Source organism: Pteronotus mesoamericanus, unplaced genomic scaffold (genome assembly GCF_021234165.1).
Source record: "Pteronotus mesoamericanus isolate MK-2021 breed Mesoamerican mustached bat unplaced genomic scaffold, CSHL_Meso_final scaffold_21, whole genome shotgun sequence".
In the NCBI taxonomy this organism is placed as follows: domain Eukaryota; kingdom Metazoa; phylum Chordata; class Mammalia; order Chiroptera; family Mormoopidae; genus Pteronotus; species Pteronotus mesoamericanus.
In genome coordinates this window covers 26,938,782-26,951,951 of record NW_026555310.1, presented here as the reverse complement: position 1 = coordinate 26,951,951, position 13,170 = coordinate 26,938,782, and the positions used below count along the sequence as shown (strand labels likewise).

Sequence of the window (13,170 nt, the reverse complement as noted above, 5' to 3'; positions counted from 1 at the left end):
CAGACCAATTACACCAGGTTCTCTAGGGCACACTATCAGGGGCCCCGTTTGTGTTCAAGAGTTTACATTTCATCTGTCATACATATCATCTCATCTTCTCTTAGTAACAGCTTTGTGAAGGAAGGGACAGTGGGCGAGCATTAAGTCGCCTGTTATTTCCTGCTCCTTTCCCCCAAATGACAGTTTAAGATCTACAAAATCAATGACCACACTTTCATTAACTTCACTCTACCTCATCTCCAGCCCCAGGCTTTTAACCTCATTAACTATCTGAATAACTTAGTGAGAACTACAGAAAGTTAGCTCTGGAAGGGATTGTGGAAGGGATCTTGTTCAGTCCAATTTTACTAACAAGAAAACTGACACCTAATTAGGATAAGCGTTTTGCTCCATGCCCCACAGCAGGCTATTCTTTGGAGCCTAGTGTCGAAACAGGATCTCCTCTCTCACTCCAGTGTTATCTTTCTCACTCCAGCAGAGTATTGTATCTAACAGAGAACACGAGAAATCTAGAATTTCTGGATAATTGTGTGTTACTTTTTTTAAATCCTGAATTATAACCTGCTTAATGGCTCAGGTCTTGTGTACCTAGAGCCAAAGTTGCTGATCTCTAAGATTTTTAAAATTTCAAGAAGCTTGCAGATCTTAAGAATTATTCAAGGACTTTACAGATTTCCAGGACCCATAGTACACTTCTAAATTCTGATTACCCACAGAAGGGCCAGGGAACTATATTTTATTAGACATATTTATTATTAGTTAGAATATAACTTCTAATTAGGCAAGTTTTGCTCTTCACTATTTAACTTTTCAAGTGATTATTTCCTTGAGAAAATGGTCTGTTAGTCTCTATATAATTTTAATTTTTTTGAGACAGGTGTTGCAGGCTGGGTTTTTTCGTTATTTCCTTCTTTTTCACTTTTTTATTGAATTTATTGAAAAAAAATCCCGTGACAGGATTTTTTTTTTATTAGAATAGTCATTTTCATTTTTAGGTGCTACTGAATGTCAACTATTATTAGAAAAACCTGAAGTTGGTGAAAGAAAAGTAAAAATTTCAGCAATACCCAAATATCTTGGCCAGTGTATTCTCAATTTTCTTGAAATCTGGCCTTTTTTCTGGATCTTCCTCCCAGCAATTTTTTACGAGTAGATATACCTGAAAGAGAGAAGTGGGGAATAAGCTCAGACAGTGGTATCTTACCCTATTTTCTTCCATGATGGGAATAATTGAGGCAGGGTATATTTTTAAAAATCTCAACTCTCACAATGAGGCTGAGCTAGCCCAGTTGTCTGCAATGTGTCCTGGGTATCGCCACCTGCGCACCTTGCCTACGCCCTTCCTGTCGACATTGCATTAATGAAAAAGGTAATGTTGATTTGGACAAGACAAAATTGATGGGAGAGACAAAATGCTTTACGGGCATTTGCAGGGTGTATGTTGGGGAGAATAAGAAACAGTTGGGGTTCAGTGAGTATGAGATGGTGAATATCAGTAAGAATGAGGTACTTCAACAACATTTTTTAACCATGGCTAATAGTGGAATTGTCTGGGGAGAGTTTACAATTTTTTTTTGCCCAGGCTCCACCCTAGGAGATTCTGATTTAATTGGTGGGAGAAGTGGCTTCAGGGCTTTCAGATTTAGCAAATAAAAACATAGGACACCTAGTTAAACTCAAATTTCAGATAAACAATGAATACTTTCTTTAGCGTAAGTACATTCCAAATATTGTAGGGGCAAAAAGACAATAATATATATAATTATTATTATTACATATCGGATATAATATTTATTACCTATTGTAATATAATTACATATCATATTATAATTACATGTAATATCATAATTATAATTCTTATGATACATATTATATGTTATTATTACATATATGCAAGAGAAGTGAGGAAGGGGAGGTTCAGAGGAAGAGGGAGACATGAGGAAGCCCACGGAAACATTATCTCACTTACTACCACTTGTTTGCAGCTTTGGTTGGATCAAAAAGCATGGAGAAAACTGTGTTGTATAAAGCTTGTTCTTTACGCTGCCCCAAAATAGGATCACAAATGGTATTAGAGGCAGTGCCCACGCTCTTTGCCTCAGCGAGGCCCTGGGAACGACTGGATGTGTAGTACAGCCGCGAGATGATGCCCCTGCCCTGGTACATGATCTACTGACGGCCTTAGAGAGGTGTGGACAGAAGCAACCCACACATGGGCTCATACAGCACTGCCAAGTGAAATAGCAGGTGCTCAGGGGGCATTGGCAAGTCCTCTAATTTCAGGCCTCTATTCTATGGGAATCAGCTGCTGGGTATGAAGTCTTATTTCTGATTTCCAATTCCAGAACCACCCAGCTACACAAGTGACTTGAGGAGGAGAATACTTTGGTGAAAAATACTATAAGCAACACGTGGCTATACTCAGACTAGACAGGAGTGTTGAGAAGGGATATGCTGACGTGTGGGGAGGAATCCCAGGATCCAGGAAAGTGGAGTGTTGTGGGGTGGAGTAAGACAAGGGTAGGAGCAGTTCTATTTTAGAAGCTTGGGACTACAACCTGCCTTTAATGTTGAAAGAGGAGAGGAGAGTTAAAAATAGCCCACTCTTGCCTGGGTAGGTTGGCCAAAAACCTCACCTGGGAGGGTGATTATAAACTTGAAGGAAAACATTGTTATCCTTACCCCACAAGGAACAACAAAAGGTGTTTTTTTAAGACCATAAAAACTTTTAAAACACTTTATTTACTCTCTTTGGGGATTATAAAAGCTCAGATGAAATTCTAAAAAAAATTTTAGAATCTTTTCCCACAGGCTCTAAAGGCTTTTGTGAAGGATTATAAAAAAATTAAACAAATGAAGAGAGAAAAGCTCAGCTTCCTTCAGATGACAGATGAAAGGAGTCAAAGCACATTTCCCTATTGTTTCTAGATGTTGGCATACTTATTTTTCAATCACCAGGCAGTGTTTATAAGCCTAGTCAGTGTTTCACATAGACATCTTGCTCTGTTGACTCCTAGAAATTGCGGAGGCGATGGGTGCCTAAGGAACCGGCTGTTCCCTGAGTTGGGAGGGGTGGAAAGGGGCAATGGAAGGGCGGCAGGCTGATGACGGTCCCAGAGCTGTCCCAAAGCTATGTCTTGTCTTAACCCTGGAACCGGTGCATGGTACCTTGTTTGGAAAAAGGGTCTTTGCAGGCATGATTAAATTAAGTATCTTGAGATTCTGGGTTTTCTTGGTGGGTCCAAATGTAGTCACATATATCCTTATACAGGAGGGAGGTAGAGGGAAATTAGGAGAGGAGGGAAGAACATGACTACCACCAAGTCAGCGATTGGAATATTTGGGCCACAAGCCAAGGAATGTCAGCCAGCAGATGTTTCTGGAAGCAGCAAGGAATGGTTCTCTCCTAGAGCCTTTAGCAGCAGTCCCCAACCTTTTTGGCACCAGGGACCGGTTTTCTGTGAAAGACAATTTTTCCAGGGGGTGCAGGAGACAGGAGGTGGAGCTCAGGTGGTAATGCCATTGAAGCTTTGCTCGCTGGCCAGCCGGTCACCTCCTGCTGGGCGCCAGGTTCCTAACAGGCCACGACTGTAGGGTCCGTGGCCTGGGGGTGGGGTGGGAGTTGGGAACCCTGGCTTTAGAAGGAGCATGATCTTGCTGACAATTTATTTCAGACTTCTGGTGTCCAGAATATAAAGCTCTTGTTTTAATCTAGGAAGTTTGTGGTTATTTGTTACAGAGGCCCAAAGAAACTCACTTCCAGCTCTTTTTCCTCGATTGTTTCCACGAACAGATCTGGGCGGAAGGGCTTCATGCCATTGGAATTCTCCACTCTAGAAATCTTTTCTGATGGGACGAGAATAATTCAAATTACAAGAAAGAATACAGCAGGAAGAAATTTTAGCAGCAGATCTGAACCGGTTCACTGGCTGGGGATGGGTGCCCAGTGGGAGTGCTGTAGAGCCTGGGCCCGTGCTCAGTAGGTAGATGATAGATGCTGAATGAGTGACTGAGTTTCCGGCCAAGGGGTCTCGTACCCACTCACTACCCAGGAGGCTACCTTAAGTTAAGGCTACTTACCCTATAAAGCTCAACCCAGGTACCACTGCCTTCGGAGGGCGTCCTCCGCCCAGGACCCTAGCCGGCAGCACCAGCATCCCCTAGTTATGCCCCGCCCCACCGGGCAGTTAAGAACTGGCACAAGTGCTCAGTAAGTGAGGGCTGAATGAATGGAATGAAACATTTCCCCCCACCCCCCACCAGAGGACATGTGACAAAGGCTACAGATATTGGTAAGAACTAAAATATATATGTTGTTTCACTGGAGTGAGCTAGTTAAGGTGTTAAATAGACACGTGGCTGTTTGCAATCAGGAGGAAAGAGGGGAATTTTCAGGGAGAGTTCTTTAACTAACAATGGACACCTGGCAGTGGTGTATTGTCTAACGCTTTTCAGAGCGCTTGAACAGCCGTGCCGTCATCTAATCCTTCCGCAATCCCCGTGAAACGTTTCAAGTTTGCAGTTGCAGGGACAGAGATGGGGTCACATAGATTCGATCTCTGTTGGCCTGGAATGCAGGTTGGCTGGCTCCAAGAGGGGGCAGGTGAAGGGGTCAGACTCTTACCATTCTGGTCCCGGCAGCACAGTGTGTAAAAGGTTTCTTTCCGCAAGATGATCTCCTGTGCAATGATCCCGTAGCTGTAAACGTCTCCTTTCTGAGAGATGCTGGCTTGGCGGAGGTGCTCCGGGGCTGTCCACAGGTCTGGGCATTCAGCATGGAGATTGCAAAGTTAAAGGGGGTGAGCAGCCCGTAGGCTCCAACTGTTACTGGTAGACGGTCTGTCGAAAGGCCAGGGAGTCTCTCCTCCACTGGCCAGGCTGGTGGCAGCAGGGAGCTTCTTACACTGAGAGTGTGAAAAGCTAGCAAGATAACTGGATAGAGAAAATTATCCCCTCCCCCCTTACCAGATTGGGGGTAGGACCAGGGGAAGGCAGGCACACACGCCACAGAAGTGGTGACCAAAGAGGCCTGCCAGTCTAGCCTGGGAAAAGAAGGGATTGGTTGGGAGGTGGACCCACCCAAAGTGAGCAAAATTTGGGAAGTTAATTGGTCATTGTGAGAAAGCACCTGGCCTGTCCCACAGCCAAACTAATCTAATCCCTGGGGACAAAGAACCTTGCTCTGGTTTGTGACTGGCACTCACACGGTGCGCTCACCTGTTCTCACCTTAGCAGCCACGTGGCCCAAGGCCTCAGGGAGGGAGCCTCTCTTTCTTTCTCAGTTGCCCACCTGATGATGCTCTTGCTGGTGTGTTTGCATGCTCAGTCACCCAGGAGCATGCAACCAGGTGGCATTAGCGGCTGCACGGCCTATGGCTATACAGGCTCCACACGCAGGCTCCAGGAGGGAGCCTGAAATGGACAGCAGCTGGATACAAGCTAAGCTGCCTGGCAGGTGACTAAGGCTGCTTCGCAGCTGCTTGTGGGCTCCAAAGGACTGTACTTTAAAATGGAGCAAGAACTCTGGACACTGCCTTTTGTCTCAGCCTTGCTGAGGGTAGCTGGACTTTTTCCATGACAGAAAGAGGAAATGGTCTTTGAGATGGGAGCCCACCATTCTCTCCGGATGTGTGGCACCTGAATACGCCCCTTTCCTTTTGCGCCAGCACATACCTCACAAGTTTGGCTTTTGTGGCGGCAGGCAGCTGCACCTCTGCTTTTGTTCTTAAAGTCCCTACACCATGCGCTCTGAATATGAGTGGCCTTGAGTTTATATGGCCCCAAACTTTTGAGGCATTTATGCTAATAATGGTGTTAAGAGTAGAACACTCACTTACCTTTCAAGCTGGCTATGTAATATCAGGATTTGGGTGAGGTCATATGGTAATGTCTTCCCTAAAACTGCTAGGATCATAGTCCTGAACCCCTCAAGGTCTACCTAGAGTAGCACCTGGAGGATAAGAACTGCTCATAGAGATTTGTGGAATGAATGCTCTAGAATATGAGAGGCTGAGAGGATTTAACAGCTTATGGGACATATGGCATAATCCTAGGAAAGCCTTTGTAAATATGCAAAATATTTATATTTTTATATAATATAAAATGTTTACATTAATTAAGGCAGCACACTGAAACAAAGAGCCTATCACTGATATTTTCCAGCTGTGACATACTGGCAGCCCCCAAGTTGGCGACTGCGTGTCGATGCATTTTCTTTGGATCTCTCAGTATTCCTTCAAACATAATGCATACAGTTTACTCTTGGTTTACTACTGCACCTGCTGCTCCCTAATGCTTTCCATCTAGACTGCACCAGACAAGTGAAGTGCTCTGTGTTCTGTTTGGCTCCTGCAGACACTTGGGTTTTAGACCCCAATCACATATCGTATTTAGCGATAACAGGACATGCCATTTTTTTCTTTAACATTCCTAGATGGTTTTCCAGGATCACCTAGCTCCTTGCAAACCTTTTGAGATTTGTATCTTTAGCAGCTTTGATGAAAAAAATCTATGGATTCATGTTGTTGGGTACAGTGATAGGCTTATGATAAGGCATAATTTTCCTCACGTGGTTTTTCATCCAAATGTTCATTGCCTTTTTGAATTTATGTCTTGTGACTTAATGTGATTTGTGATTCATGCACAGTTGATCCTAATCGTTTGGGGCTGTAAGAAAGGTAGGTACATCTACTTCTGCTAAAATTCAGATGACCAACAGCACGGATAGGTAGGTGTAACTGAGTGATGTTCAGGAGGATAGGATGTGACCTGTAATGTAATTCATCTGATTTTCTGTCGTGGTGAGTCCTCTAGTGAAGGAGATTTGTTCTACTACCCGATGGACCATGCTTGGGGCATAGTAGGTCTTCAACAAGCCCTTACTGGGTTGAGTCCAATGTCTTAGCATGCTTGATATGATTGAAGAAATAGGGGAAGAATTACAATTTTCTTCTATTAAGGAAAAGCTAACAGATTGCAGAATAAAATTAAAAAATAGAATTTACTGTTTGGATCTATTTTGAATCATACATATATGAATGTTAGATTTCTGAGTCTATAACCCTGAGTTATAGTAAAGAGTGGGAAAATATTCAACATGAAAACTCTTTATACTTCACAAGTTATCTTTCTTTGTGTTACTTTTTTGAACCTTATCACAATCTTAAAAGAGATAAGAATATAATTTACTGATAAGAGTTTTTTTTTTCCCTAATCACTATCACAGATAAATAAATGATGTCAAGAATTTGGAAACAGGTCATCTGTCTTGTATTCTAGCTACGTGGGAAGATCTCTTGGCCTCTTTGACCCTTTCCTCTGTCTTTTATAAAGAAAGTAGGTTAGACCATGATTTCTAAGGTCTCTTACTACTCTAACATATTTTATTTTCCACTCAGTTCGACCTCTACAAGCTAATAAGTTCTTCATGATTTCTCACTGATATCAAAGGACATGGATGAAAGAAATCCACAGAGAAGATTTGTTCAACTCAAGAAGCACTTGGTGAAAACTGACAAGGCTGAAGTGCTGGAGAACAGCCAGCTGTTGCCTCCTGTGGCTCCAAGTGTTCATTTTCTGATCAATATCACTGTTTCCCTGAGCACATTCTGTGGGCTTGTGAGAAAATTAAAAAAAAAAAAAAAAAAAAAGACCAGTGAGAAACTGGTTAAAATTACATTACAAACCTTTTTTTGCAGGTAAAATGGAATTGCAGCCAAAATCAGTGATCTTCACCACCATTCTACTGTCCACCACACAGTTGGTGGATTTCAGACGACCATGGACTTCTGTTTTACTGGAATGCAGATATGACATCCCCTGCAATTTTTTGGAAGACAAGAAAACAAAGAGATAAGACACTCTGCATTTGTTTGATTATTTAAATAAAAAAAAATTGACATTTTGAAATCATTTCAGCATGCATGTAGAATCACATTATCAGATATTAAACTTAGTTCCATTAATTTTACTTTTAAAATACTAAGGTCCTAATGTATGCCTAAGCACTACATGCAGTTTTGAAATCTATTTAGGTGACAGAGTAAAAATCAATTGTCTAAATATTCTGTTTAAGTAGTTATATATAATGTAAAGCAAAGGCTGACCCTATTTTCTTAAAGTTTTTTCACGTACCACTCATTTGGTATGTGAACTTAGGTATGTTTGGTCCTTTGCTACCTCAGTTCAAAAATATGCATAATAATGCCTTGTTATTCTGAAGGGAAGGGCAAGGCTAGGTTAGTTCCTAAAGTTTCAAGGGTTTTATTCTATTTTGAAAGGGGAAACCAGTTTTCCGCTGATGTGCTTCCCTCTGGTGGCCAGAGGTGTCATTGCAGAAATTGGTTTTCAGCCTGGAACACAGGAGTGATGTGGCAAAAGGGATATCATATAACATTTTCCACACTGATTCTGATCCTTTGGGACTTTCAGGAGATTGAAGACTGTATCAAACTGCTCACTCTCTGGAATCTTCTTCATTCTCGAATGAGGCCCTGGTTACTGGTATTCCCATGTGTGGGTATATACATGTTCAAATTTATTACTGCCTCATTAAAGATGCTTGCATGTCCTTAATATTTTCTCTTGTAAAGTTGAAGATTCAGTTGTTCTCCTTGAAGCATTATATGGTTTTTATTTCCAGAAGCTCTATGAAAATTTGTGCCTCAAATCCAGAGTAGAAAGAATAAAATAAGAATAATAGGAACCAATATATATTCACGTTTACTTGTACCAGGCCTTATGCAATTATTTCATGAACACTCACAATGACTCTATAACATAACTACTATTTTTATTTTCATTTTACAGATGAAGAAATAAATGCACAGAGAAGCTGAATCACTTGCTAGATCTGTCTTCCTGCATTTAACTTTCTACATGTGTTTTGTGTCTGTAGGCCTCTTACCTTAGCAATGTCATACAAGACAGAGATCTTAAACTCCCAGTCCATGAATGTACCATCAGGGTATGAAATTGTGTCATTTAAAACTTCCTGAACAAGAGAAAAGGGAAAGGAAGATGAGTTGTTGTCATTAGGAGGGATATTATGGAGAGACTATTACAGGCAAATAATGATCTTATAATCATGAGGTCTTGGGTTCAGGAACAAACTGTAACTCCGTTGTCTTGGCTTTTCTGAACTACACAAGGTGGGGGAAAAGTAAGTTTACAGTTGGGAGTACATGAAACAGAGTTTATTCTTAATTATTGTATTATTTTCTTTTTTTGTTGTTTTTGGTCAATTCCCCTCCCCCCACCACACACAGCTGTATGCCTGCTATCTATGAGTCTGTCTCTATTTTGCTTGTTACTTAATTTTGTTCATTAGATTCCACATATGAGTGCAATCATAGCCTCTTGTCTGGCTTTTGTTACTTAGCATAATGCTCTCCAGATCCACCCATGTTGCCTCAAAGGGTAAAATTTTTTTTTTTTTAAATTATTGTATTATTTTCCATACGACCAGCTGTTAAACCTATTTTGCCCTACCTTGCATTTCTTTTCTTTCCTACTTAAGTTCTATGAGGTGGCTTTCATGAAAAGCACAGGAGCAAGAGATACCCATAGAATCCCAAATCCTGGTTCTTCCATCTGACAGGGCTCACGAAGGAGCAGAGGAGCAGATGCTTGTCTGGAGAAGGCTGGTGAGCCTCAACCACACATCACGGGGCTGCAGGTCCTGTCTCATCACATCGCACCAGTGTTCTTAAACATGGAACTGCTGTTAGAAAATTCACTCACTGGGCTTACATTTTTACTCACATGATCAATTGCATCCACTGGCTTTATAGTTCCAGGTGTTTTTTATTTTAAATTAACTAAGTCCTCTGTCAGACAGAGATCCTGAATTTTGTGTGAATTCTATGACCTATAATTTTGAACTCACTGTTTTAACATGGTGATGGTTCTAACAAGATGATGCCTCTAAGCTAATAGCTATTCTTCATAGTAAAATTCTAATAACCTAACAATAGTTTCTCCTTTGGGGGAAAAGCCCAATTTGACCTTTAGTTTTAACTTAGGCACTATAAGAATAATTTCCAGAGAAGGGTCCCAAGTCATAACTTATTTCAGATGAGGATGGCAGGGCCATATGGACCAGGGTGAGCTAAGGGAGGAAAGTTATGAGTAGATAGACTTTAAAGTAATTCTTCCCCTTAGCAACTGACATAGTTTATATTTTGTTTATGTTTATTATCTCTTCACCTCACAAACACGTAAACACTGTGCTAATTTTTGTTCACTGATGTCTCTGCAACATCTTGTTCAGTGTCTGGCTGGAATAAATATTTGTTTAATAAATATTTGTTGCATGAATGAATCAGTTGTTCCTAAACAAGGTTAGCCGAGGTTATTGTATATTTTTAAGTTGGGAAGCATATTGCCTTTACCCCATCTAGGGAAAGACTTTCTCATCTGTTTCCCCACAAAAGCAGATTCTGATGGGATTTGTCATGGTTGGAACCTGAAGGAGTGACGCAGGGAGGGGACTGCCACTTGCCTTTGCACAGCCTTTGCTTTGAGGTTCACGGTACAAAGGAGTGGTTTCCTGAAGACGCTTCTGTTGTCTGTACCCAAGTGGGTAAGCAATGTCAGAAGGGGCCCAGGACCACACAGATAACTGAAGTTTCCTGCTTGAGGATAGAGAGCCACAAAAGCTGTGGATGTGATATCTAGATGTTCACTGGGCATTTTAGGGAATAAAAGACTCTGGGAAGCCCTTTGACCAGCCTTTGTTAACTGGTATTCTGAAATTGCTGTCTCATTGAAGTTAAATAAATCAGGGAATGGGATAGCTCTCATATAATTGTTTTAGAAATATTTAAATGACAAATTTTTGATTTAGGTGATCTTTTTTAGCATCGATTAAAATGATCATTTGGTCTTTTTCCTATGACCTGTTGATATGCTGTATTAGAGTAATATTTTTTCCATTCATAGAATTCACCATATCTGATTGTACTATGCTCCTTATATACACCTGGCTTAGAGTTACTACTATTCTACTTAAAATTTTTCATCAATGTTCCTAAATACAGTTTTTAATCATATTTTATTATTAACTTTATGCTAGCATTGTCGAATGTTAAATGAATTTAGATGTTCATGTTTTCACTTAACTTTAGAACAGAGAATTAAATATTCATTGAAGTTCAGAATTAAGCTGAAGCTGGTATTCTTTGTAATGGAAATTATAATTTCTTCTCTTGTTATTGGCCTACTGAAGTTTTTACTTTCTGAGTCAAGTTTTCATGATTATATTGTTTCTAAAAATTTTTTTTATTTTATAATTTAATAGCCTTGAAGTATTTTTTCACAGTTGAAAGCATCTTTTCCATAGTTTTATTTTTTATTCCTATTTCTGTTTATTTTACATTTGTTCTAAGTTTTAATTAGAAGTGTGAAGGCATGTATGTTTTATAGTTTTTTTAAAAAAACAACCAACTCATAAGTAAATTTAATATTTTACCTATTTTATAATGATTGACTTTGAAAGTTTCTTTTCCTTAGGTCATAGTTATTATTCTCAATATTAAATACTTGGATTATTTTATTTTTTATAAATGAAAAAGTAGGATTTAGGGCTAGGATTTTTTTTTCCCTTTGACGACTTGAGTTTATGCTATACATTTTGAAAACTACTATTCTTTTTCTTTTTTGACAATCAGAATTTATTTTTATTATTTCTTATTTTTCATTAATGTTTTATTGTTTATGCTATTACAGTTGTCTCAATTTTTTCCCCATTTTCTCCCCTCTACCCAGCCTGCTCCCCACTTCCATAGTCAATGCCCACACGTTGTCCATGTCCACGGGTGCCTTCATATATGCTCTTTGACTAATCCCTTCACCTTCTTTCAGTCAGACCCTACCTCCTTCTTCCCCTCTTACTGCTGTCAGACTGTTCCATGTTCCTGTGCCTCCGACTCTGTTTTGTTCGTTAGTTTATTTTGTTCATTAGATTCCTATTATAAGTGAGATCATATAGTATTTGTCTGTCACCAACTGGCTTATTTCACTCAGCATAAAAGTCTCCAGTTCCATCCATGCTCGCAAATGACAGGAATTCCTTCTTTTTTTCTGCTGCGTAGTATTCCATTGTATAAATGTACCACAGTTTTTTCATTCACTGATCTACTAATGGGCACTTGGGTTTTTTTCTACATCTTGGCTGTTGTAAATAGCACTGCTATGAGCACAGGGGTATGTAAATTCTTTGGAATTGGTATTTTGGGATTCTTGGGATATATTCTCAGCAGTGGAATTGCTGGGTCAAATGGCAGTTCCATTTTTGGTTTTCTGAGGAAATTCCATTCTGTTTTCCACAGTGGCTGCACCAGTCTGCATTCCTACCAGCAGTGCACTAGGGTTCCCTTTCCTCCACATCTTTGCCAGCACATGTTGTTTGTTGATTTATTAATGATGGTCATTCTGACTGGTATGAGGTGATATCTTATTGTGGTTTTAATTTGCGTCTCTTTAATGGCTAGTGATGTTGAGCATGTTATCATATGTATTTGGGCCATTTGTATGTCCTCCTTGGAGAAGTGTTTATTCAGGTTCTTTGCCCCAATAAACTATCATTCTTATTGTTTATTTTTTATAGAGACTTATTAAAAATTAAAAATTTCTAAGGGGTTAAATTTTTAACATTATTTTTAAACATTATTGAATTATGAATATTTAGACCTCTTTGAAGCAGATACTGCCCCTCAATCTTAAGAGTCTGAGAGTCTGGCTTTGTTTAGGGGCAGAGCATTGAGGTTATACCAGGTCCAAAAATAGTGCAAAAGGCAGGGTAACCACACATCCTGGTTTGTGCGAGGTCAGTTGCAATTTACATCTGCTATTCCAACAATTATTATAGTACCCAATTTACTCTCAAAGTATCCTGAAATGGTCACCTACCCAAAGGTATTTAAAAGGTTGAAAGCCATCAGAACGCATGCCTGGAAACTGCTCAAGGTGAGGTTCAAATATTTCTATGCTCCTTGAAGCAACTCTCCTCCATTCCTTCCTTCCTCTACCCGTTTCCCACTCAGCCCTGTTTCTGCCTCACACCTAAATTTGTCTTTTTTGTAAATGATTGTTTCTTGTAAATACCTGCCCTTCTGAACTAGTTAATGATTTGATATTCCTACTTGATATTTGGTTATTTTCAAGAAATTG

The 13,170-nt window shown here is 40.0% G+C and overlaps 1 protein-coding gene across 1 annotated transcript in view; it reads right to left on the bottom strand.

Annotated features, from left to right (window-relative positions):
- GUCY2C (guanylate cyclase 2C) overlaps positions 1-13,170 on the bottom strand; it is a 67,132-nt gene that overhangs the window by 14,275 nt on the left and 39,687 nt on the right. Inside the window, exons 16-20 of the mRNA XM_054590919.1 lie at positions 8,906-8,992; positions 7,686-7,818; positions 4,625-4,762; positions 3,758-3,846; positions 1,068-1,159 (exon numbers count right to left, since the gene is read on the bottom strand). Coding sequence (XP_054446894.1) covers positions 1,068-1,159; positions 3,758-3,846; positions 4,625-4,762; positions 7,686-7,818; positions 8,906-8,992 — 539 coding nt within the window. The remainder of the gene's footprint in view (positions 1-1,067; positions 1,160-3,757; positions 3,847-4,624; positions 4,763-7,685; positions 7,819-8,905; positions 8,993-13,170) is intronic.